The sequence below is a fragment of the Trichogramma pretiosum genome, unplaced genomic scaffold (genome assembly GCF_000599845.2).
Source record: "Trichogramma pretiosum strain Unisexual culture from Peru unplaced genomic scaffold, Tpre_2.0 scaffold29, whole genome shotgun sequence".
NCBI classification, from domain to species: domain Eukaryota; kingdom Metazoa; phylum Arthropoda; class Insecta; order Hymenoptera; family Trichogrammatidae; genus Trichogramma; species Trichogramma pretiosum.
In genome coordinates, this window is record NW_019641669.1 from 1008336 (window position 1) to 1033929 (window position 25594).

General features: G+C 44.9%; 1 protein-coding gene across 1 annotated transcript in view; it reads left to right on the forward strand.

The window, feature by feature from the left end:
* LOC106660175 (neuroligin-2) overlaps positions 1–25594 on the forward strand; it is a 135031-nt gene that overhangs the window by 52402 nt on the left and 57035 nt on the right. The window contains exon 4 of the mRNA XM_023460402.1: positions 24729–25082. Within this exon, the coding sequence (XP_023316170.1) occupies positions 24729–25082 (354 nt within the window). The remainder of the gene's footprint in view (positions 1–24728; positions 25083–25594) is intronic.

Sequence of the window (25594 nt, forward strand, 5' to 3'; positions counted from 1 at the left end):
TGCATTGACATGCTTGTCGGCAACGACGATGGCGGCAACTAGCAGCGTTACCTGCCTATACGCTTGGGTACCAGCCGGCTCTGCCTAGTGCATAATTAACGAAATTGCATCCATCCATTGAAATGCGTCACCTGCAGAAGCGCCGCTCTCCATTGAATTTAGTTTTGCCTGAATTTTGCGAAATCGTCCTTGCGAACACCGTATAATTATAGACACTAATTATAACGCGTAGTAAGCGTGCATGTAGTACAACATGTGAAACTTGTATGCATTAACAAAACTCCAGTATTTACGGGTCAGGCTCGACCCTTGGACGTTAGCAGCTGGAGATTTCGGATTCCTGGACATGAATATGTGCATCATCTTTTTGTTTATCAGGAAGTATCAAAGTAAATAAAGTTGTGAAATTTGAAGGTAACAATCGAAATATTTTCTTAGAGTCTACATCTTGCTCTTATAGTTCGATGGTTATTCAAAAATCAAATGTAGACTGGTGATTCCAGATGATAATAAAAAGTTGACGCTCTCTTTTAGAGGTCAAAACAGTGAGATTAGACGAAACATGTGTATCACCTTCACTCGGCACTCAAGGCGACCAGAGGGGTGACGCACCCCCAGTTTAAGGACATAGAGAGCTCAAGATAAGAATATTTAAAATGCTATGTAAAATTGCTTATTCGCTCTTTTTCTGTTTGATCATCGCAACGTTTAGTTTAGCGACCTACGCCCGTCACTGTAGTCTCAAGTGTGGCAATTGCCTCGTAGGCCTTTGTTATTAGTTAATTAATAAATTGCTGTTCAAGTGTTAACGAAGCCTCTTTCCTTTTATTTTCTCGATTTATTTCATGAGATTCATTAATTTCATCAAAACGCAATATTGTGTCCTCCTATGGGGACGGCGAGCGAAGAAAATCGTTAATTTTTCCAGAAGATAGAGTACAATCTTCAAGGAACTTAATTGAGTCTTTGCAGAGTCACGACAACATTCATGATATAAATAGACATGTACGCGAAGTAGTGAGCCGCATCACCGCTAGGCGGCACAAAACCGTTGGTAGTGATTCTCGGTAAAAAAATAGTGTTCGTTTTTCATGTAATATATACCAGACGTATCAGGCGAGTGGGTATTGCAAATCGTCGAAGGCGTTTCAATCCATACATCCAGGCCCTAAAAAATTGAGCGACATTGAAATTAAATGAAAATATTCAATAATTTATTTAAATATTAATAATTTATTTAATTTAAATCCTACGATTCTTATGAATAAATTATTACAAAATTTAAGAATAGTGTTACGTCGGGACTATTTATTAGATAATAACCGCGCACTTATCCTACTCTAAACTGCGCCCAAAATCTTAGAGACGCGTTTGGTAGTTGATACAAGACTTTTATTATAGAACACCATAATGTTGAATAAGAGAATTAGAGTTTTTAAATATGGTCCTCTAAACAGTAAGAATAAGCCATCATCAATTACTGCATCAACTGCAAAAAATATCAAAATAATACCTAGCGTTTACTAAGAATATTTCTCTTTTCTCGGTCATATTTAGTTTCAGCGAATAATTCATACCTTCAACACATCATAAGGTGTACAAAATCGATGAAATTATATTTTCGCCTAAAATACCGAGGCCCCATCTTATAAACCTTCTAGAATTAATCGATAAACACATAGTAAAATACCAATAACTATTTCCTGATGAAACTAAAATAAATAAATTGATGCCTTTAAGGCACTATCCTTAATGCATACGAAAAAGCGGTCATTTTCGTTAGTCATGTTTCAAATACGAAGCTAAATATAATGTTTCAATAAAGTACGGGATGGTGTGTTGCAATTTTAAAAACATCAGTAAATTTATGAAACAAATTACAACAAGTAATTGATTGTTCAGTGTGGGGTGAACTTGATATATCCAAAAAACCTTATTTTTTCATTTTTGGAATCTATGAACTTTTTTCCAATAAGTACGTTGACTACTTCCACTACTAGCTGATATTTAAATCTACAAAAAAAATCGACTCATTAAAAACACATGTACGTGTAATTACCAACACATAATGTGTACCATATATAATATATATTAACGGGAATATATAATATTTATGCACAAATATGCATCGTTTATACATCTTCAAGTACGGGGAAAAAGTACGAAGTATATCATATGTGTAGCTGTTTCAGCAAGCAACCCGCTCGAGTACAAACAGCGCGAGAAAGGCAGAATAACACGAAGCTACGTAGACGTTATATAGTCATGAGATCGGGATAGTAGTCCAGCGTCACGCAATTTATCGAATTGGAAGCGAGTGAGCAGACTGTCAGAGTAGTCGAGCGACTACCAATAGTAGTTCAGGAAAGTCTCTATCATAGAAGTCTCTACCCTGTGATGATTGCGCTTGCTCGGTTTTTACGGGTTAATTCTTCATACCCAAAGCAACTAAAGAAGCTTTGCTTCAATAGTTCGATTGTCATGCATGTTGGGAAGGAGCACAACGCATCCATAAACATGTAGCTACGCAATCCCTTGCAAAACATTTTAGCTCGATAAGAAAAAGTTCACGTCATATTGCACCAACATACGATCGCATGTCACACGTGCACACGCACACAAATGTACGTGCCTGCGAGGACGTACCTCTCACTCGCGAGGCAATCTTCAATTCAACGGGAATAAATTTTACGCATGCCGATAACGCGACGCGTCTATGTGCGCATGCACGAAACTATTACCTCCTGGTTCGTGAGCGAGCTTGTATATTGCTAACTCAACGATTTATCTTAATGATACTTATTTCAAGAACGAGAGACAGAATGAAAGAGAAAGAGAGGAGAGAGATCGTGCATATTTCTCATCCCTTTTACAGCTGAAGCTGTTATCTTATCGCGGGATAGAGGTGACTGTATAGCGACTGGGCGAAAGCTTCGAGTCACACACAGACGGCTATATATACGTAAGTGTACGCAGAGTACAGCCAACCGTCGAGCGCGCACTGCATAATGGGGGCTGCGTACTTTAAGGTCGCGTCTTTTATGTATGGATTTACTTTGAAACTTTGCGGTTGCTGCGTCTGCCGCTAACGTTACTCCTGCTGCCGCCGCTGCTGCTGCTGCTGCTGCTGCTGATGCTACCGTTGCCTTTCTGTGCACTCAAGATGGAATATATGTACATATAGCATGCATAATATAATACCCATCGGAAGGAGAAAGTGTGCGTGTGTGTATGCGTGTATGCGTTTGCCGTATATGTATGCAAAGGTGGATGAGTTTTCGAAATTTAATTAAGTTATTTCCGCAATATTTGGAGTATACAGCGACGAGGGATGCGCTCCACGCGAATACGCGACGAGCTCTCAACGAGTGCGCGCCATAGCACGATTAATAGTTTCAATACTGCTGCATATATGTTCGCACGAAGCGACGTGCAAGCTCGCAAACAGTATATATATAAACATCCTTTTTTGTTGATATAGATTCGCTTTTTATTTTCGACGGAATAAATGAAGCGCTCGAGTGAGAGCGCAGGCGGCTCGTATGCAGATGCTTCGGTAGCTTTTTTGCAACTCGAAAAAAAAACCTGATTATAGCGTGCACGACTCTCAGTCCGCAGTTTCGGTCAATTTGGCAACTTTCGGCTTGTAGCATGCGATGCGCCTCGAGCTTTCACCGATACGGGGTATTCTATAGGTGCGACACACACCAAAAGCTCTGCTTTGCACTTGCTGTTTAAATTGCGAGTCTCTCGCTCACGCGCACCATCAAGACTCGAAAGCTGTCGAAGCCTGTTTTTTTTCTACTTTTTCTTCTATCTCAACTTTGTCTATGGTAGATCGAGAGCTATACACTCGCACACACGTGTTACCGTCAGGCATGTGCTATCGGGTAGTCGCAGGATGAAACGCTTGATTTAATGCCGAAACCCGTAACTCGAGGCGTGTCGCTCGTCGTCGTCGTCGTGTACGCATACACATGCAGCAAACCCGCCCATTATACTGCTGGTCCGCCGCTTCTGTAAACAAAGCCAATTTCTCCTGGGTATTTATATATTGGCAGATAGAATATAACTAACGTGTGTACGTTTCGCTACGAAATCGCGATCCCTCAGACGAGTTAATTAATAGTACAAATACATTGTTTTATGTAATCTTGTTTTGGTACATACGGCCTCAAAAGTGACAATTATTCTAAACCACACCCGAAGTCGGGCGAATTGTAACGAGCTTTGTTACTCGATTACGTCGATGAGAGCTTGCAAGCTCCTCCGCCCCGCTGCTTACATTGCTGCTGGACCAAGCCTTACATAAAAGATAGAGAGGGAGAGAGGGAGTCGATTCCATTTCGAATAATTAGCATGGGTAATACGATCATCTAAGAGAGAACCAATGCGATTAGCCGTCGATACTATGGTTGAATCATCCGGGTTTCTGTGTGCTTGCTTGTTCGCTTATAGGTAGGGCGCAGCTCAACTATACACAGAGCTACCATTATGTGCATATAATATAAATTATTGGTTCGTATTGGTAAGCCGGCACGGCGCTGAATGACCAATTCTAGCGCGAACATAATTGGGAGTGTGGCTCCTATGAGACTATATAGACGCGTAGAGCTAGGCTTTTGGTTGTGAATGCTTCGGCTCTGTATGCCGAGTAATTACGATATGTATAGGCTATTTATAGTATTGATCTTAAAGGGCATATAACAACGAAAAATTATTTGTAAGCCAAAGTATAAAACGTACACAATAAACCTAAGGGCATGCAACTACGAATCAATTTGAATTATTATGGATCAGCACAAATAAATACAGACTTTTTGCTTCATACAGTGTATGCGAGGGAGAGAGTCAAGGCGACGATGTTTTACCAAATCGCTCGGCGAAGCGTACACACAGTAACACAGCAACGACGATGACGACCATATTATGTATACGTATATATATAGACAGTATATAAGCCACCAGGGAGCCGCGCGCGTAGCCCCCAGACCACGGCTACTAATTAACACGTCGAAGTTAGTACAACACAAACATTAAGCGACAATTCCTCCCGCTCCATCTATACTAGTGTTGCTGATGTCGCTGTTGCTGCCGTTGCTGCTGCTGCTGTTACTTCGGCCGATTCCATGCCCCGGACCCACTGTACCTTGAAGTTTGTTATAATCAGAAACTCCCTCGGTTTCTCTCTCTCTCTCTCTCGCTGTCTTTCTCTTTGTACCAATATAAAGCTCGTATCACGAGTTAATCCTCTCGATTTTTTTTTCATCTCCTCTATCTTCGTGCTTGCCAGCAGCAGCAGCAGAGAGTCAGTGCGTAACTGCACTCGCATTAAAGACCAGATACACGCGTGCAGGGCGCGCAGCCTTTGAAAGTAAATCTCAATATAGCCCAGCTCCATGATTTATGGCGTAAATATAAATTAATGCCGCGCATTTTGCTAGCTCGCCCAGGTGCAATGCGCAGGGCTCGCGGAACGCACAAACTGCTGCGGGGAAACGAGATCCTGGCAACTTTGCCGCGCTCGCTCAACGCTATATATAGAGCTCGCAAGCTCGCTGCTTAACTCTCTGCCTCAATCTTCAATGAATTATCATTTTCTAGAAAAGTTAAAAATTACTTTATTCCGATCTCGTTTCGTGATTTTTTTTACTCTCTCGCTCTTACTCCCTCTCTTTCGTGCGCCAGAGGATGTCTCGACTTCTTTACAAGCAACGCGCGCTATTCTAGAAGCTTTATGGTTCACTTCGGTAACGACTTCTTCGCTTTTACCCGCAGCTTGCGTGCGCTTTTTTCCATCCGCTCTCTTTCCCTCTCTCTCTCTCTCTCTCTCTCTTACTCGTTGTGGTTACTAATCTTTGTTTAACTTCCATTACAGTTTCGCTCATTTCTTTTCCCTGACAAGCGCGTGGCTGGAAAACCGCCTTTGGATTTCATCTCGCCCACTCTTTCTCGCTTTCTCGTTAATCTTGCGAGCGCGTCCTGCCAAGGAGATAGCGATACTTAATGCGGGAAATTGCGCGAAATTCCATATGACGGCCGAGGCCGCGCGCGCAGAAAAATATTATAGAAAATGCCGTAAAGCTCGTTATATGGACGTGTTCGGTCTATGAGGGCTGGCTGCGCACACCCGGCTGGACAGCTATTACGACACACGGGTCGTAGATATATAGCCTACGAGAGAAAAGTATTATATCGTTTCATGGCGCACTCGAGTTTTCATCTTTTGTGCTGCGAGTCTTATGTCTTCCTTTTCAACTCGAGCGACTTTAATCGTCAAGCACGGTGTCGGCACGAGCCTCGCTAATTAATAATTTCTTTCTCACATGCATGCATACTATATATAGCTCTGGTCTATATATAAGTTTACCTCGACCTGGGAAAAGACTTTTTGAACGAGCTAATTTTTTTCTCTCTCATTTTTTCCTTCGTGCATCGATTTACCTTCATCTTTTTTAAATCAACTCTCGGCAACGAGTTCTAAAATCAAGTCCTCTCCTTTTTATCGCAAGGTCTTTTAAAAAATTTCGGTAAGCTAATTAAAGGCACGTTCATTTTCCAGCATATTTCATCATGTCGGGTACGAACGACGCCACTAAAATTCCAAGTGCAAGATGCGAGAGCGTTGAATATTCCCAGCTCCAATACTTTCGCTATTGTCGGTACCTGTCCCATTTGCTGCTCCCACAGAGAGAGAGAGAACCTCGCTGCAAGGCTCGCAAGCTCCCAGCATGTAGCGTTACACGAAGCTTTTGCGAAGGAAGAAGGGAGAAAAAGGAACTAGATCTCGCACACGGGCATGCGGTATTAGGCATGCAGGGCGTGTGCGGGAGAACTCGAGCTATGCTATCGCCGCGTGTACTCGAGAAGAGGATGAGAGAGAGAGAGAGAGTAAAATTTCACGTCAACTTACCGGTAAAAACTGTGGCTGGAGAGGTCCTTGAAAAGCCCCGTAAGATAAGCCATATACTGCACCGCACATGGTACACGTCGATCAAAATGAGGAAGAAGTTGGAGGCAACGGTGGCGGTGGCAGGCTTGGATCATGAATTTTTAAATTAATGACAGTACTTCAAGGAGCTCGGAGCTAAGCGAACGCGGGCGCGCTGCACACGAGCTGCATTAGCACGAGCGCGCACGAGCTTCTCCAGACGGCGCTATTAACTTATCCAGCCGCAATGTACTCTGCCTTGTATCGCATCACTTCGCAATTACCTGCATCTATATATTGATATTCCATAATACATTTATATGGACGTTTTTGCTCAAATTTTAGAAAATGACTAAACGGTTTTTATTTAATGGACTTCTCGAGCGCGTAGCCGACGTCGACGTGAAATCCGTTAATAAATCGCAAATGCAATAAAAACATTACGAAGAAATACGGACCTTGGATTACTGAGAGAGAGCTGCTGCTTCTGCTGTTGCTACTGCGCACCAAGTGTACAGGTTGTCAAAGAACCAAACGAAAGAGAGTAGTAGGAGTAAAAAAAATGGAAACCTGGGCGCTGAAAGCTCCGGCGAGTATTCGAGTAATTCGTTACCGATGGCGCGCGGACGTCACCGTGCCTCGTGCCATAAAACCTTACGCGCTAGTTCTCGCAGCTCCAGGGCTGAGCCGCCTGAAAAAAGATCCACAAGGGAATTCGATTTTCTAATCGTTCGCGAGAAAGAGAGACAGAAAGAAACGACGAAGACTCGCTTATCGATAGATAAAGCTGGAGTCATTTCTTTTACAAAGCTATGCGCTTTTTGCGCTACTCATGCAGTTCGAACGCGTCGTGCATTTATTCTCCGGCTGTCTAATGTTTCTCGCTTCCATCTCTCGGAGTTTTTGTGCAAGCTATTTTCAGAGCAGTGCGCGCGCCTATACGTGCGTCTGTCCGCAAGCTCGCAAACTCTCGGAGAAAGGACACTCGTCGCTCGCACACACATAAGGATCGCTCGAGATCCGAGCGCGCCGTACAGCAACTGACGAAGCAACAGCAAAAAACAACTCCGTAGAACAAGAATTCGATGGCTCTTGAAAGAGCTTGCGGATAATGATCCCTTTGATAATTGATGGAAAGTACTTGAATATTTCGTGTTCGCAAACCCTGCGCAGCATAAGGTTATACATCCGGTAGCTTATACGGAGTACAGCATATCGATACGTGTATTGCCAACTTGCGCGCACTTAATACTCTCGAACAAATAGCTCTTCAATTTCAGCCTTTATATCGATGCCTGACGATTGATCTTTTCTATTCCATTCCTTCAAACGACACAGAGCAAGTTCGCTAATTTTCCAAACGGCAAAGTCGTTCCAGCAATGACGATTGTTTCATTTATTTATTTATTTATTTATTTATTTATTTTTTTTTTTTGTACTCGCAGCTATCGTCCGCTTTTCTGGTTTTTCTATTAAATAGTATGTGAGCCCCCTTTTAAAGCGCCGCAAATGACCTAACAAATCAATTAAGTGAATAGAGAATCTTTTCGCTCGTCTGCCGCAGTAGCGGTAGCGGCAGCAGCAGCCAGCAGTGGTAGTAACAGAAGCTCCATTGGAACCAGCTGAATATCTAATTAATCGAATTAATTAAGGGAACGTTATAAGGAGAGGTTTTGGAAGGGGACACGGGGTGCATGAGCTGGGGCAAAAAATCAGTGTCTGCACAGTGGCTTGTTTTATTCTCTCTCTCTCTCTCTCTCTCTCTCTCCTGGCTATCCTACTCTGGTGCTCCCTCTCTCTAGGCTTTCTGTGATAACATTCGAGGCGACGCGTACCGGACACGGATGTTTAATTAAACGTCCTGGATGTTCAAGTATTCGCTCTCTCTCTCTCTCTCTCTCTCTCTCCGTCTCTCTTTTGCTCCCGGCTTCTCTCTCTCGATGCATATACAGCTACTCTCGCAGTAGCAGCCAGCGAGGCACAGCATTCGATTCACTTGCTTGCTGAGCTTTCCCCTATCTGCCTTCTCCTCTCCCTCCCCTTACCCCGTACTAACCCCGTTTCGACCTCGGGGTAATTAAATTTTAATCTTGAAAGTCCGCACTGTTGGTCTACTACTACTACTACTACTACTAGTACTACTACTACTACTGCTGTTGAGCTGCTGCCACTACGAGCATCAGTGTAACAGCACGAATATTTTACTAGACTCGTCGGGGCCAGCACACTCGTGAATTATGATAAATTTGCAAGCCGATTGTGCTGCAAACATACATATAGCGAGCGAGCGCGAGGACGAGTGGAGAGGGTGGCTACAGAAATCCAAAAGGAGATCACAAAATTAGCCTGGATTTATCGTGCTCGTGTTACTGCTTATTGCTTGACGAGCAGCTAGCTCTCCCGAGCGTACACATAGCAGCTGCAAGCCGCGATATCGGACGCTTGTTTGCATATATAAACACAAAGTGGAGAGTCGAAACGGGGACTGCGGGAAAAGTAGAAATAAGCAGATGGAGAAGAGAAGGCTGTTTTTCACGTGATGGCTTTTCTGGAATTTTCCGCACGCCTCGTTAGCGTCTCTGGCCGGCTCGCGCGCGTACATATATAATACATAGAATATATATAGCATACTTAACCGATAGAGAAAGCAGCAGCAGCAAAAACATATATTTTATAAAGGGTGGGCATTGAGCATCACTAATAAGGTCGGCCCTCGCTGCTGCTCGCGCGGCCCCGTGTACGCTCGAGGCGTTGTTATTGAATGTTCTCGAGGCAAAATCATTAAATTTGTTATCTTAAGTTTGCAACTTTACAAACACATCGCAGCAGCAGCAGCAGCAGCAGCAGCAACGGCAGCAGCAGTGCAATGCAGAGAGGCAATGCCCTGCAATACACACTACAGGTGGTTCATTACGTCGAGGCCAGCGTATAGAGGCAGAAGCAGCAGCAGCGGCAGTAATGCGGAATACGCCGGCAAAATATCATTCAATTTAAATTACGTCAAAAAATTACAGCGACAAAAGACGGCCCGGCCTTGTATAGTCTTCGCTCGGTTGGACATCGTTAAGTAACGAAGGCGTTCGTTTGACTCTGCCTTTCTTTTTTTTCGTATACTTTCTCTCTCTTCTTGAAGTTCGAATTAGCGCCAGTTGCCCCTTTTGGATCGGAGAAAGGAGGAAGGAGGGAGGCAGTATAAACAAGTGCAGGGCGATAAAGTCAGGGAAATTATTGCGCTCGTAAATACGAGTCTCGACACATAGTATGGCGCAGCGTCGTCGTCGTCGTCGGCTTGGTTTACACCGTAGCTGCTCACTGACTCAGCCAGACGGTCAAGTGTCCTCTTGCGAATTAATTACGTGCCTTGTATGTGTATACATGTGCGCGCTCCGTATAGCACCACGGCTCCGGCGTACTACTGCATACTCCTGTATATACAGTGCATAGGAGCCACATAATCATATACAAATCCGAGCTCATGCCTCGGCAGTACAGCAACGGCAACAGCAGCAGCAGTAGCAGAGCTTGCAGCAGCAGTGCGCCTGCACGAGCTGCGCAAATCTAGGCGTGCGGCCTGTTGTAGCTCCTTTTTCTTGGCTCGTTTAGATGCTGTGGTCGCTGCTGCCGCTGGTACTCGCGTTTCTCTCTCCAACTGTGTGCGGACGCATAATTGCTCGTGAAATGTAGCCTCGAAGCGCGAGAAGGAGGAGGTGGAGGAAGGGGAGAAGCGAGAGAAACGATCGCATGTGAAGGCGAACGCGCGCCGGGGCTTGTTGGGTTAACCAAGATGTAAGGCTCACCCCCGGCTTATTAAACTGCTGTAGCTGTTATAAGCGCGTATATAGGTATATGTCTCGCGCCTGTAGTACCATTCCGCCACCTACCCACAGTGTGTCGTGCATACTTCTATACTTATAGCTATTACATAGCACGTATATATACATGCGGATCGAAATGAACAGCGTCAGGAATATAGCTATATACGTAGTACGTATTGTACGTAATAACGCGCGCGAGCGATCGGGCGGGCGCCTTACACGCCCCGGCTTCTCTCTATATCTCTCCTAATACTCCCGTGCCTTATTGTTGCCAGTTTCTGCCTGTACGTGTGTTTGTGTGCGCCTGTCTATGTGTGCGCGTCCGAATGGTGTATACCGCGCCAAGCTTGGCATATTATAATGAAAGCTTCCTCGAAATATAACGAATTATTTATATTCGATAATGTACAGGGGGCAGTTTATAAGCCGTTTGGCTCGAGAAAAAACACGTTTCAAGAATGAATCTTAATACATTTTATATTATAAAAGCGGGTGGCAGCAGGAGCCTAGCGCACAGCGCAAACATGGAGTTTAATAATAGTCATAACCGATGCGAAAAATAAAAAGGAGCATTTTCACTTGTATAAGAAAAAGGAGCGGAAAATAATTATAAAAGGTAAAAAAGCGTTCGAGAAGCGAGGGAACGAGGCCGCAGTACACTTCACCGTCCGAAGCTTTTTTTCACCTATCGTTGCATGTATAACGCCCGATATAAATGTATAGCTATATGTACGCCGAGTATATCTATCTGTGTGTGCACAAAGATAACTCGATCCAACACAACCTCTATTGCGTCAGAACACGCGCTAATCTTGTCTTTTAAAAGATTCTGCGCGTTACGTATTATTTAAAGCGAACATACATAGGTATTGCGCTTAAGTACACGCCACCGTATAAGTGCTCGAAATCAGCTCGGCGGATTTATAATTTTTTCAACGCCTCGCGTGCGGCAGCTTCCATCGATGTAAGCTGCGCGCCGCATATGAGCCAAAGTAAATAAAACGCAAAACTATTATTCGAACGAATTTTACTATCCGCAAGCTCTCTGCATACCCCGCTGCGTAAAGCTATATATTAAAACTCGCGAGCGTGGCGTGGCACACGGCGAGTTTACGGTATATATTTACGTGCTCTCGATACAGCATCGTGTCGTGCAATACCGCGAGTGTGTGTATACACTATGCGCATTGTATATGAATGTATTGTAATGTTGCAACGAAAGCATCGCATCGATACGTATAACGGTGCAGCAGAGAGAAGAGAAAAAACCGTACAGATGCAAAATGTGTCTCCGATTTATAGAGAAAAGAATAAAGAAAAGAGGCCGAGGGCGAAAAAATATTTTGCGTTTCGAAAATATACGCGGGTGCATAGAGCGAAAAAGAGAGAGACAGAAAGAAACGGCAAGTAAAGAAAACGATACTTAAGTTCGATAAAGATAGGCAAAAGAAGCTGGGATGAACTTTGCGCTATTAGTATACACAAGCTCCGCGCGCGCGATTATGGCTTCTTTTTTTACCTTCTCTCTCTCTTCCCCCCGTACTAGTTTTATAGAAACTTTATAGAGCTCTACGTTCAATGAAGTAACGCTCCTTTTTTTATTTTGCATTGGATAATCGATACTCGAGCTCCCCCTTCCTCTTTCGCCATGCACGTTACTGTGTCGACTCGTTCTGCTCGCTCTCTTAAGCTATCGCAGCAACTAGCAGTATATACAGCAGTACACGCGTATACATGCGCGCTGCCAGAGCTGCTGCATTATATCGTGAACATGCCGTATATATAAAACAGAAAACAACTATACCCCGTTGCCGCTGTAACTTCAACTTACCGTTCCAGTCGATTTTGTCCCGAACTTGTTTTTTTTTTCTTTGTACTTACTCTTCTGCAGAGGCAGCTAAGGTGTTGTTTCAATTCGGATGCGCGCTCCATTGCTTCCCTCGGCAGCTAACATTCTTCCGAGCTTTCGGCGGGGAAACTCAAGAACGTATCAGAGCTAATATACGCGCTTGCAGACTATATAGATATAAATGAAGTGCTGGCATTTTTATTTTTTGCCCCGTTGTAGTAGCTGCGCGCGTTTTTCCTTTAGTCTGCAGGCGCATCGCAGCAGAATAAAGCTGCAGCGAGAGCCATTCTCAACGGTTATTAGGCCCCGTCGAAAGGAAGCAGCTCCCACCCCCCCGCCATCCTATATGCATGCCGGATGAAGTAAGCGAGCTGCGAGCTTCTTCGCCAGCAGCAGCACGAGCGAGCGAGTCTATAGCGCAAAGCATTTTTTCGACAGTCGAGCCCTTCGTTCTCTATCTCCTTTGCCGTTGCGCGCGCTACATAGCTGCAGACTGCGATTTCTCCACGATTTGGTAAATAACGATGGCAAGCCCTCCTGCTGCCACTCGCTTGCGCGTATACCTGACACACATACACAGACGCGCTAGCGGCGCCCTACTGCATACGCTCGGATAGATACAGCTACCCCAGTGCGCGATGTAAAGCTCGCAGGCGTACGAGATCGAGCTATAAGTATATATAGCTTTCGCTGCTTTCCTTTATCTGTCGAGCTTCCTCGAAGCTTTTTGAACTATTGCTTTTTTCGCTGCGCCGCCACTTTCTTCTTTATATTTATTCTTCTCGCCGCGCGACGATCGTGTAGTACGTGCGAGCTATATACACGGGTAAATATTTTCCTCTCTCTCTCTCTCTCCCAGGGACCCGCAATTTCTCGTTATACTCTTGCGCGACGAGCAGAACTTAACGACGACGCGTCGCAAGCGATATCGAGCAGGGAATATATCTACATGTATAAATATCGCCTGGGACACGTAATTTTTTCGCTTCAAACGCATAAATAGCCGCGCGTCGATGCAAAAGTAATAAAATCTCGCTACTACTCGCGCGTGCAACTTGTATTATACGCACGTATTTATAGGTATAAGCGATCGTGGCGAGAGGGGGAGAGAGACAGATAGATAGAAAAGTGCGCTATAGATAGCAGAAAGAAAATATCTAGAGCTTTGGAGTCGTGCGCGAGATTAATGCGGCATGCGCAAAACGACACATGGACGTGCATAACACGCTTACACATAGCGACACAGAGTGCGCGGACAGATGCATGGACACACACGGGCGTTGCATCTCGTACAATTAAATACATACATACACAGGCAGAGAGAAGCAAGTCTGTAATTACAGCGCTACGCAATGGAGCTGAATAATTTATAGCATTTCGATATAAGCCATCATTTGTACGTGCCGTGTCTACAACATACACGATACATGTATATAAGCGGCGCAGGTACTCGCGCGTTGCGATCCCGATAAAGGCATATATATGCTATATACATATAAGGAGAAAAGCCGGATGGATGTATCAATCAGGCAGCCGATAGCGCGTGTTGGCATTCCTTGAACCACGAACTCTGTTCTCGGTATAACGCTGTGCAGTCACACACACATCGATTTCTATAGCACATACACACACATACCTGTACGCAGCTCTGTATGCGCTTCGTGTAGATAACTTTGGAGGGAAAGAGAGACAGAGCGAGAGAGATGCCCGTTACACATTGGGAAGAGAAAAATCTGAATCTGGCGAGTTTCCAATGCATCGAGCTGCTGCTGCTGCTGGCATGCTTGCTTGGGCTATCGGGTTCGAGCTTGCGTTACGAGTAGCACGCACACGCGGCGTGTAAGTTACCATAGCGCGTCGCGTGCTCATATCGCCGCAGCTGGTCACTTCTTTTTCCTTTTTTCATCCGTACAAATATATATACGTATGCATATTATGTGATGAAATCCATAACGTATAGAGCTCCCAGCTGGGAAGCAGCGGGATGTTATGTAGCAGGAGCTTGCGAGCCTCGACCCAAGCGTATACTAATACATATATATGCAGATACGTGCGAAAGTTTGTGCGCATAGACGTGCAACTCGGCGTAAAAATTGAAACGATAGACTATATTATATTTGCAATATATTAGAAATTTATGAGTGCAAAATATTGCCGATATATTGCAACAGCAGAGGCAGGTTCACATCTATTTCAGTATATTGCACAAAATTATGATTTCATGAAAAATATCGTTACAGATCAGAATTTATATTTGTATAATTATACATTATCGATTTACAATTGGACTTTAATCCTAATATTTGAAAATTGCTTTGATAATCATCGACAATACATAGCAGATATAAATTTCTGATATAGCGCAAATATACCACCAATCGTTTCGATTTTTACGCTGGAGCTAGAAAAAAGGCGGTGCTTTAACCGCAAATATCAAATGTCCATGACGATGATGTAATATGCAATTGGCAGCCGATGTTAATCGAGTTTTCGACAGCAGCCACGCCCGCTCGCAAGCTCCGCTCTTTCTCTCTCTCTCACTCTCGCTTTATACATGTATATTGTATAATCATGTGCGTCTTACTTTTTGGACATGTAAGTGTGTAGAGTACATGGTTTATATACATAGCAGCCGAGCTGCTGCCGCCGCCGCCATCACCACCACCGTCGGTGGTGCTGTTGCTGTTGCAACGAGCCCCTTAGAATCCAGTCAAGAGCGGTTGACGCTATCGATCGTGTGCTTGCGCGGCGCACGTTACCGCCGCCGCTGCAAGCTCCAACGCCGAGGGATGCGCGCGTACAGCAACGCGCTGCTGCTGCTGTTCCATGCCCCATACGTATATGTATACACACAACGTGTGCACGTATAACGTGCGCCGGGCTATCTATATAGTATACACCGTAGTGTATATGTGCACAGTACCCCTGGAAGCGCGCTGTGTGATGCTGCCGCTGTGTACCGAGCGTTATATAGACGCTATATAACTCACGGTGTGCTTTCTGTCTCTCTCTCTCTCTCTCTCTCTCTCTCTCTCTCTCTCTCTCGCATATCGTAAGCTTTGGTGTTTTCAACTCGCGAGGCCCACGAAGCTTTCGCATACGGTCTCGATTAATTGCTGCTACTGCTGCTATACAGCGACTGTATCGTTCCGGCAATAATATTGAGATGGCGCGATATCGATTCGCAGGTGTTTCATATCGTACTTAATCTTTACCGTCATACAAATCGTACGTTCGAATCGAATAAACTCTCGCCTCTCAATGGTCGTATAATAGCTTGTGTTACGACGCGTGATATAATTGCAGTCGACACTGAAAAGTTCAATAATATCGATTCGACGGATAAAAACTATTCGGATTCACGTCTTTCTTCGCTCCATTGCATGCATAATCCATATTTTTATGTATTTATATAAGTGTCAGGCAGCTTTGCGAGCCTTGCTCTAAAAGACGATTTTCTTGCCTGCGATGAACACTTCTTCGCTCGACACTAAATAAAACATTGCACCTCCGCGAACACCCCGATGTATACATCTATATGTATGCTTTATCTCTATCTCTCATATACACCAGTAGCTGTCTTTCTTTTGTCGACTCACTCGCAGCTTGTGTCTTTCGCAACAATACGCGATGCTCGCTCGCCCAGGCCCGCTTTAAACACGGATCGTGCGTTGAAAAGCTCGTGACAAATCTAAAAGGGCTGTAAATCTTGCACGAAAGATAGAAAACTCTCGAGCGAGCGTCGAGGCAAGTGACGAAGATAAAGGCAGAAACGCCTGGGAACGTATTATATACACTATTTCGGCCCGAGCAGCGAGCTGAGCTGCATCGGATGTACGTTGGCTCGTCTTTTTTCTCTTCTTACATTATATATTGCTGCTCGCTCGCTGCTTCTGCCGCTGCTCAATCTGTCCTTTCGCGCTCACTATAAAAATATAATATCCTTCAACTGGCTATATATGTGGGTGCTATACCGGCTGCGGTGGCGGACGGCAGCTACGCATGTGCTGCCGCGCTCGGTCATATAATAGGTCGCGTAAATCCTGCCCAGGTCGTCCTTCCCAGAGTCTCTCGCTTTCGTATGAGGCAACTTCGTCTTCTCGCCCGCCCTGATCCCCTGCCCCTTGAACGGATCCAGCTTTAAATATGAATGGCTCTTGAGCAGAAATAAGAGTTCATGCATGATGTTATATGGACGAGAGGTTGAGATAAAAAAATAAAAGATAAGAGAAGCGGGCTCGACTTGTATAAAATAAAAGTCCCTTGGGCGTGAACACGCGAAAAAAAAGTATACGCTACGTGTTTATCAGATTTATTATTGAAAGTACAGATGCTGCTTACTCGTGCTAAACAGATACATCGGCGTGTTGCTCGATAAGCCACGACGAACGACCGTGAGAGGGAGAAAGATAGAGCAGCCAGAGGGCTGTGAGTGCATTCTGCCCGAAAATCGTATTATGTAATTATACACTGGTGTGCGTGCAAACCATCGCGTACTTACACGAACACAGCTCCCAGAAGCCTATATATGTATGGCGTTGCAGAATTCTGCGCTACTCAAAGAACCCGATGAGCTTAACTACATGTATACAACGTGCAGCCTATCACAACCTACGATGTGTAGGGAAAGAGGGAGAGACTTTGCGTGCTGGCATAATATTTCTATGAAGCTCGTGCTCGAGCTCTGGCAGCTCGTTTTATGTTTCCGTTTGCGCGTGAAACGAAATCGCAACTCTGACAAAATGTTTTCAGAACTGTGTAACGTCAGTCTCTCTTTCTCTCGCTCTCTTCTCACTGTATCTTTCCTCGCGCGCGACTGTGAAGATGCGCGCAAGCACATGCGAGAGTCGAGCTTCTTCGAGGCTCCAAAAAGTTGCAGTGTGTGTACCTCGTACTCGAGCGTCGGCAGCTATACACAAGGCTTTCATACGAATCATAAGTTTCGGTCGAATTATTAAGCATTACGAAATTTTCCCTCGCAGCGCGCGTGCCAAGCTACTTACTAATTTTCTAATCTCGCAGAGTGCTGCTGCTGCTGTTGTACTTTTCGAGGTGGAATTTCTCCTCTTCCCCTCGAGCCACGGGTGCACAAACTATCTGCCTCGGCAACTATTCAAACGTATTGTTTCGCCCAAGTTCATTCGTAGAAACTTGCCTGTGCAGAGTAGCAGCTTCTCGAATTTCCAGGAGGAAATTAACGTTGGCGACTTTCAACTCTCCGGCAAGACCGACGACAAAAAAAAAGAAGAAGTAGTAGAGAAGAGGAGGAGGTAGAAAAAAATCTTAGTGCGGCGACGTGTACAAAATTCACTTTGGCCGCAGCGCGCGCGTAGAGTCGATACTTTGCTTTACCGGAAAATGCTTGGCAAACTTGCTGCAACGCGCCGCAATGACAGAAATAATTCGAGTTTCATTTATCGAAAATTTTTGACACTATACATAGCACTATACATAGCCGTTATAGCGATGAAGCTAGAACCCAGCGAGGCGTTTACTTTTGGCCCTCGCCTCACTCTCGTTCCGTGCTTCTCTTTCTCTTTTCGTCCGTTATCTCGCTCGAGTCTCTACCCGCACATACATTGCGCGCTAAATATAAAACGGTGGCCAACGTCGGAAAAGAGGAGGCCAGGGTAAAAAAAATGGTCGAAACATTCATAGAAAAAGGAAAAAAAACGAGAGCGAGAGAGAGAGAGAGAGAGAGAGGTGGTATGCGCGAGAAAAATGTGATCGCGAGCAGGAAGCTAGGCATGCACGGCAATAGGTCTCGTTGTATACGTGAGGGACGTTCATTTTTGTCAACTCTAGCGCTGCTGCCATGCCTGCCCGCCTGCCTGCCTGGGAATTTACATGAGAAAGAAGCCTCAACGATTTATGGATATATTTTACTCTTTTTTTTCGCCCTCAGCCGGGGGACGCGTATATAGCTCAGCGCGCCGCGTCTCTTTTCTCTTTTCTCTTTCCCTTGCGACCAGAGCTACTGGACACGGCCATTGAATTGTAGGCGCGCGCTCGCGTAATTTCAGCACACGCGACGACGACGAGCTTCGCGCGCTCTAGTGTATGTCATAAGCCGATCTCGCAACGTACACGCGCAAGCTCGAGACCCGCATAAGCGTGTAATACGTGCGTGACGCGAGTAACTAAATATTCTCGCAATTTTCGAGATATTAATTTTTAAAACGCCGTGTAACGTGCCGCGCGACACGCTACCCGCAATATGCCTCGTAAGAATTTCGAATGAAGCAATCGATCATATTATGTCGAGACTCGAAAAGGCAAACCTCGATATATGTGGAGAAGTTCGAATGACGCAAATTGAAGAAATGATCGAAACGGGCTTGATAAAATACCGAACCCATACGTTCGAGGGTGGGGCAATTTCGCGCAGGCTGCGAAAGCTTTGAATCGACTCCGCATTCGAGCGAGATACACACACATACGCTGCACGGTCAAACTCATTTTGCTCGCATAGAGGCGTGGATCGCGTGTGCAATTTAGATCATTCGAGCTTTTCCTATAATTAGCGGAGAAGAGCAGGAATTTCATTTGTACGCTTTGATGGTCGAACGCGTTTAAAAAAATTGTTTTTTTTTTATTTATTTATTCATTTTTCTGCCATTATTTTTATTTTGAAAAGTTATGCTTTGCGCACAAGTGACCCGCGACGAGCTCACTTTTGTAACGAGGAAGTGTACAGCTAACTGTTTCAGAAGAGAGTTTGCCCTCCTCTCTTTTGTCGATATAATATAAAAAGAGATAAACGAGCTGCTGTAGATAAAGACATGATTGGAGTTGAAACTGTGAGAGAAGTTCACGTTGAAACGGTACACAAGTAATAGTGTCACAAAAGACATAAAATGAATCATTTAGTTGAAGAAGTTTAATAGAAGCGAAGTTAAAACAATTAGAGATAACTGATGGTATTAAAATGAGAATTTAGTCCGTGTGTAGAGAGAGAGAGAGAAAGAGAGAGAGAGAGATGGAGAAGGAGAGAAAGAGAAGGAAGCAGTAGGGAGAGAAAAGGAAAGGCAAGCAAGTTAGGTATAAAGGTATAAATTAAGCGATAGAGAGCAGTGAGAGAGAGAGAGAGAGAGAGAGACCGCGTGTAGAAGTACTTTTCTTCTTCGTCGAGTATAGCTCACAAGCCTCGAGCTTGATCTGTTCTTCGTTGAATATGAACCGCTGCAGCAGCAGTAGCAGCAGCATCGCAGACGGCATCGATTCTTTAAGGCATCAAAGTTTCAGAACTAGGCTGCAGCACAGTTCGCTCTTCTCGATACACTTTGTAAAAGCCGAACGTTACAATTGCATCGCGGGCGATGATTAGCGTCGAAAGAAGAGTTTCGCGATCCGCGCGCGATTATGAACAATGACCATTGTCGCGATTGATAATGGCCCTGGTTGTGCGGGCCACACGCGCACGCGGTGTTTGTACTAGACTCGAGGCTTTTGTGATTGACATTTGATTAATCAGTGCTGCGCATCGCTCTCCCTCCCCTTTTCCACCGCTCGATACAGAGACATAGACGCAGAGAGAAGATATATAGCGCGCGCGATACAATTTGTATTAAAACCAGAGCCACGCACACCGAATCCGTCTTTTGTTTTTGTTTAAAGCATCGAAGAGCAGTGCGCGACGCGCCTTGTTTATTCCACGAGCTTTTCATTATATACAGCGTCTCTATGCGGCTAGAGCTCTCTCGCGCGCGCGTATATATTATACGCGATCCTGCGCGTGGTTCAATGCATAGCCGAAGCTCAATTTTCATCCTCTCTGTGCACAGCAGTTCGTCTCATTTTATTTCATTCGCGTATAATATGTTGTGAAGATGAAATTATAGTTATAAAGGGGTGCTGGACTGTGTACAATTGAATAATTGAACAGGCCATTAGTATTAAACAGAAAAATGTATTATTCGCATCGTTATGACGGCTGCGTACCACCGTTGAAGTAGATCTAAATATTAATTGGATGCAAAATAGTAATTAGATAATTTAATGCAAATAATGACGGCTAACGAGTATAGGATACGAAGGGGGTTCAACGTCAGGACTTGAACTAACTGATATAGTTCTTATAAGCTTATAAGGGCTATATATCTCATCATTACCGATTTTAAGATCCATATGAAATTCAATTACAATCATGGTCTACACTAAGATGGTCTACTCAAACTTGAGTGTTAGTTTTTCAAGAAGTAGTCAATTTTATTGGCATTATAAAGAGATACATTGTTATGGTCACTTGCAGATTTATAGATAAAGGTACTCGCTATCTAGTGGTGAAAGCTCGAAGTGATATCATATTCCAAGTGGTTGAAAACTGGTGTACATTTTTTGAAACAAAAATGTCATTTTCAGGTCATTTAAAATGCGCCTAATGTTTTTAACAAAATTGAAACAAAAAATTTTCCAAAAAATCCAATATCTTATAAAACCTTTTAAATGATTATATTTTGGACATCAGATCGGCATCATAATGAGCATTTCGACCAGAAGCGTTATATCTTGATATCCGTTACCGAAGCTCAAGACTTGCGATCGAGGATAAAAAGAGTCGTCGAGCCATTCAACATACAAATAATAAATAACTATTAAATTTTTAACGTTTACAACGTTTACACCGTTGAAACGTCATCTAAACAGTAAAAGCTATACGATTCGATACGCAGGGCCAGTAACAAAGAAAATGTTGACGTCGATATTAGTTCACTTCCTCCGGCTCCTCTTTCCAACTCTCCCCGTCTCCACCTAAAAGTCAATATTGTCGGATGCACCGTGGCGCACCTTGTCGTGCATTGCGCCGCGCGTACATCGAGTCTCGAGATATTGCAAACATACACAATGCGCGCGTCGCAAGCAGCAGCAACTTTTTTTCAAATGCTTTGCAGAGGGCCAAGTGAATACTCGTGCTAAGGCGGGAGGCGAAATTTTTTTTGCTCCAGCTTCATTAAGTCGTTTTTTCATTTGTAAACGAGCTCGCGAGAGAATTCATAAAAAACTCGGAAATATATACTTTCAAATCGTTATATACTCGCTCGCTGAACGCGGTATACGAGCGGCCTGAGCAACTCGGTAAATTATTTTCATCTCGGTATGCGCTATACTCTATATAGCTCTGCGCACCTAGCTGAAGTACACGTATACATACATACATACAACATTATGCGTACACACATAGCCTAGAGCTTGCAGCTGATTCCCAACCAAGAGTTCTTGTAAATTCCGTTTGCTCTCTTTGAGCAGTGCAATAATCAGCTCGAGCAAATTAAGCCCGTGCCTAGAGCTAGCGGGAGCTGTCGTGTTATTTAGGGGGCGCCCTCCCCTCCCCACCCCCCTTTCCTTAACCAAAAAAAACGAGCGCTTGTAGTATAAAAGAGGGCTAGCAGCACTTATACCTAAGCGAAGTCGAGCGCTAGACGCGCCTTTATCTTTTCTTCTTCCAGCTGCAATGTATAGGTGTGCTCCGCTGCACGTAGAGAGATACAGGTAACACCCATCATTGCTCGTCGACGGCGCTTTACAGGGGTCATTGAGCTTTCTTATTTCTCTCTCTCTCTACACTGTATACCCAACAACGTCGAGGATGATCAAACATTAAAAACCGAGAAAAACAAGGACGGAAGGGGGATGAGTCCGAGAAGCTCTAAGCAAGGTTTTTTTCTGCACTTTCGCGTTTAATGATAATTACTCGCCTCTGCGCGTAAGAACCCCTTGAAAAATTTTCACTCGGTGCAGGCGCGCACTGCTGAGCTCCGCGCTGAGCGTACTGCATACTCTTGCAAGCTCTTGGCTCTGCTCTCGGTCTCGCTCTTACGGGTGCGTTGTGAGAGTGACCGAGGCGAGAGAGAGAGAGAGAGAGATGCTTTTCCTCCCTTCGAGGCTAGCGCAAGTTGCATTAATGCCGGCATTAATTATTAACGAGGCTCAAATTGAAAACTCCATAGGCGTGACAGAGAATTTTTCTTTTTCTCGTTGCGATGGGCGCGTACATACACGAGCGCACGAGAGAAAAAGAGAAAGAAAGGGAGAGAGAGAGAGATAGAGAGCAAATTGAAGCGCGCGTCGAACTGAAACATGTATAGAGATTGAAATAACAGGGTGGAAAATACGTTGATACTAGTCGCGCGCCGGGTCCTCTGTTGAGCTACTACTGCATATAAGCTCTTTAAAGGCCAATGACTGCCGGGCTTCGTTTCAGGGGCTTGACCACGCGAGCTTGTGTGTGCGTGCGTGCGTGTGTCTAAAATCGTTTACGCATGTATGCACGTACACGTACACGAGTACACAAACACACGAGTAGTCTCAGCATTATACACCCATACACGCACGCACAGAGCAGCCCTATCTATATATTGTAAATATATTCCACGGAGGTTGCGGCCATTCTGTAGGGCCAGACGCGTGGTCAACACGCCTCAGCTTTTGTTTAGCGATGGAGCTGCTGCTATTATGACTCGACTTCTCTCTCTCCTCTTCTCTGTATATACCTTTGCATCGTATATAGCGCAGCAGCACTACTATAGCGGTGGCATTGCTTCCTCGTCAACGCCTGCTACCTCGACGTTTTTGCCTCTTACTATGCGCCCTCGTGCTCATTCTCTCTCTTGTACGTCGAGACTCCTTGCTATATATCTCGCTCCATCTCTGCATCTCTCTCTCTCTCTCTCTCTCTCTCTCTCTCTCTCTCTCTCTCTCTCTCTCTCTCTATTTTGTTCGCTCTCTCACCCGACGAAGAAATTCCTGGAGATATTTTCAGTGAATTTCGCGGTTAATCAAATGGGTCTCTTTGACTCGGTATACTCATTCGTACGTTTCCCGTTTGTTACCGAATTTAATGCGAGGCATCCCCCCATGCCCCTCCCTCTCTATCTCTCTTTCTCTCTGCCTCTATATCCGCAGCTTTGCCTGTAGATTTCACCCTCGTAGCTGCTATCCTAGCACGCGCAGTTCGCACACACATATTGGGCATGCACATTCCTCCCAAGTGGCTCGAGTGTCTTTGGAAGTTTATGCACGCACGCAGCGAGTTCACTTGCTATAGCTCGATATATAGCACGAGGAAATTTGAACTTTTACGTGTGACAAGCAGCCGCAGCCACCAACGCGCGCTGCAATTCTTGCACACGCGAGTGTGTATGTGTGTTTCATCGATAGTTCCACTTAGTTTGTTGCTAATGGAAAGGTGTGCTTGCCATGCATATTGCACGTATAAGCCGAGTTTTGCTGCGATCGCGTCGCGCGATTAACAGCTAATAGCAATAAATAAAAAGTTAGTTTTCTCCATTTCTTCTTTTTTTGTATTTTTTTCATATTTTTTGTAATTATTTTTTAATTTTTTCTCCTTCCCGTGTGTGGATTTGGCAACCTGTAATTTTAATTAAGCAGCTACCGTACAGAGCTTAAGGTCTGTCCTATCTCGACGACACAGCTTTCTCTATCTCTCTATCTCTATCTCTCTTTCCTTCGATGCTCTTTCTCTCTCTGCACAGGCTTTGTTCCAAGTGGCTACCAACACGACCGGAATAACCGCAAGACTCTGTGTGTGTGCTTTTGCTCACTTGGCCACTCACTTCTAGTATATTATGCGGCAACTTTTCAAGAGTGATCGTGCAAAGTTCGACCGTAATATATACATGTGTTTATGTGTGTGTAAGCTAGGAGTGCGTGTACGACCTTCTCCTCCCCCCCCCCCCCCCCCCCCCCCCCCCCCCCCNCCCCCCCCCCCCCTCTTCCCGACTTCCACCGATGATTTATTCAAAGTGAGAACTCGAACACATTGATAAGCCGATTAGACCCTCCGCAAAATGTACGATGTTACCCACATCTACTCTCGCATACATCCATGCAAGTGGTTGAACGCTAAATTTACTAGTTGCTTGACGGCTTTTTTTTTTATTTTCAACCAACCTCGTAAACTCGTTACGAGTTTCGAATAGCTGACGCGGCCGAGCTAGCAAGCTCTAAAATCAAGTTCATTGCCTGCCCCGAAAGCAGCCGGGAATTAACGTACCGGTCGAAAGTTTTACCAACATAGCTGGCGAGCTAGACACGCGAGATTAAAAATAAAAAGTATATAATTTAAACGCACGATCTCTAATTTCTGTCCGTATCTTTTTTGGCTTTGCTGCAGGCATGTCGGAGGGTGGCCGCAGGCATCCGGTGCTGGTGTTCATTCACGGCGAGAGCTACGACTGGGGCAGCGGCAACACCTACGACGGCTCGGTGCTCGCGGCCTACAGCGACCAGGTCGTCATCACGATCAACTATCGCCTCGGGGTGCTGGGCTTTCTCAACGCCAACGTGTCGCCCCACACCAAGGCCCGAGTGGCCAATTACGGCCTCATGGATCAGATCGCGGCGCTGCACTGGATACAGCAGAACGTCGAGTATTTCGGTGGCGATCCGAGCAACGTGACCCTCATGGGCCAGGGCACGGGGGCGGCCTGCGTCAATTTCCTCGCCATCAGTCCGACCGTCATGTCCGGTAAGAATTTTTGAAATATCATTACGATTTGTCTAAATTCGCGAGCTATTATCGTGCATGCATAAACCGTATACGGAGATGATCGTTCGAGCAAGAACCAACATCGATCTAAATTTCACTTCGCGCTCTCTCGGCAACAACGACTGACTTAATCGTTTCGGATTTTGCACGCACCCAATAATACACAGAGTCATTTATATACAACTGCGAAGAGGGATTTAGTCACGCGCGAGCTCGAGACGTGGTTGCAGCCTTTGTTACGATGTAATGGATAGGAATTATCCGAGTATATATAATACTCGAGATTTTGCGAATCTCTCTCTCTCTCTCGGAGCACCCGCGTGGTCTGGCACACTAATAGAATCCAAAGGCAATCCGCCCAGCTAGCTCTACAGCTCTGTGTTACGGGAAGCAAACTAAGGGAGAGAGAGACGAGGCCCGGCAAGCTCGTATTTTTCATTCGTAATTCCTCGCGCGCGCTCGTCCACGTATTGTGTGTAATATTAGCCGAG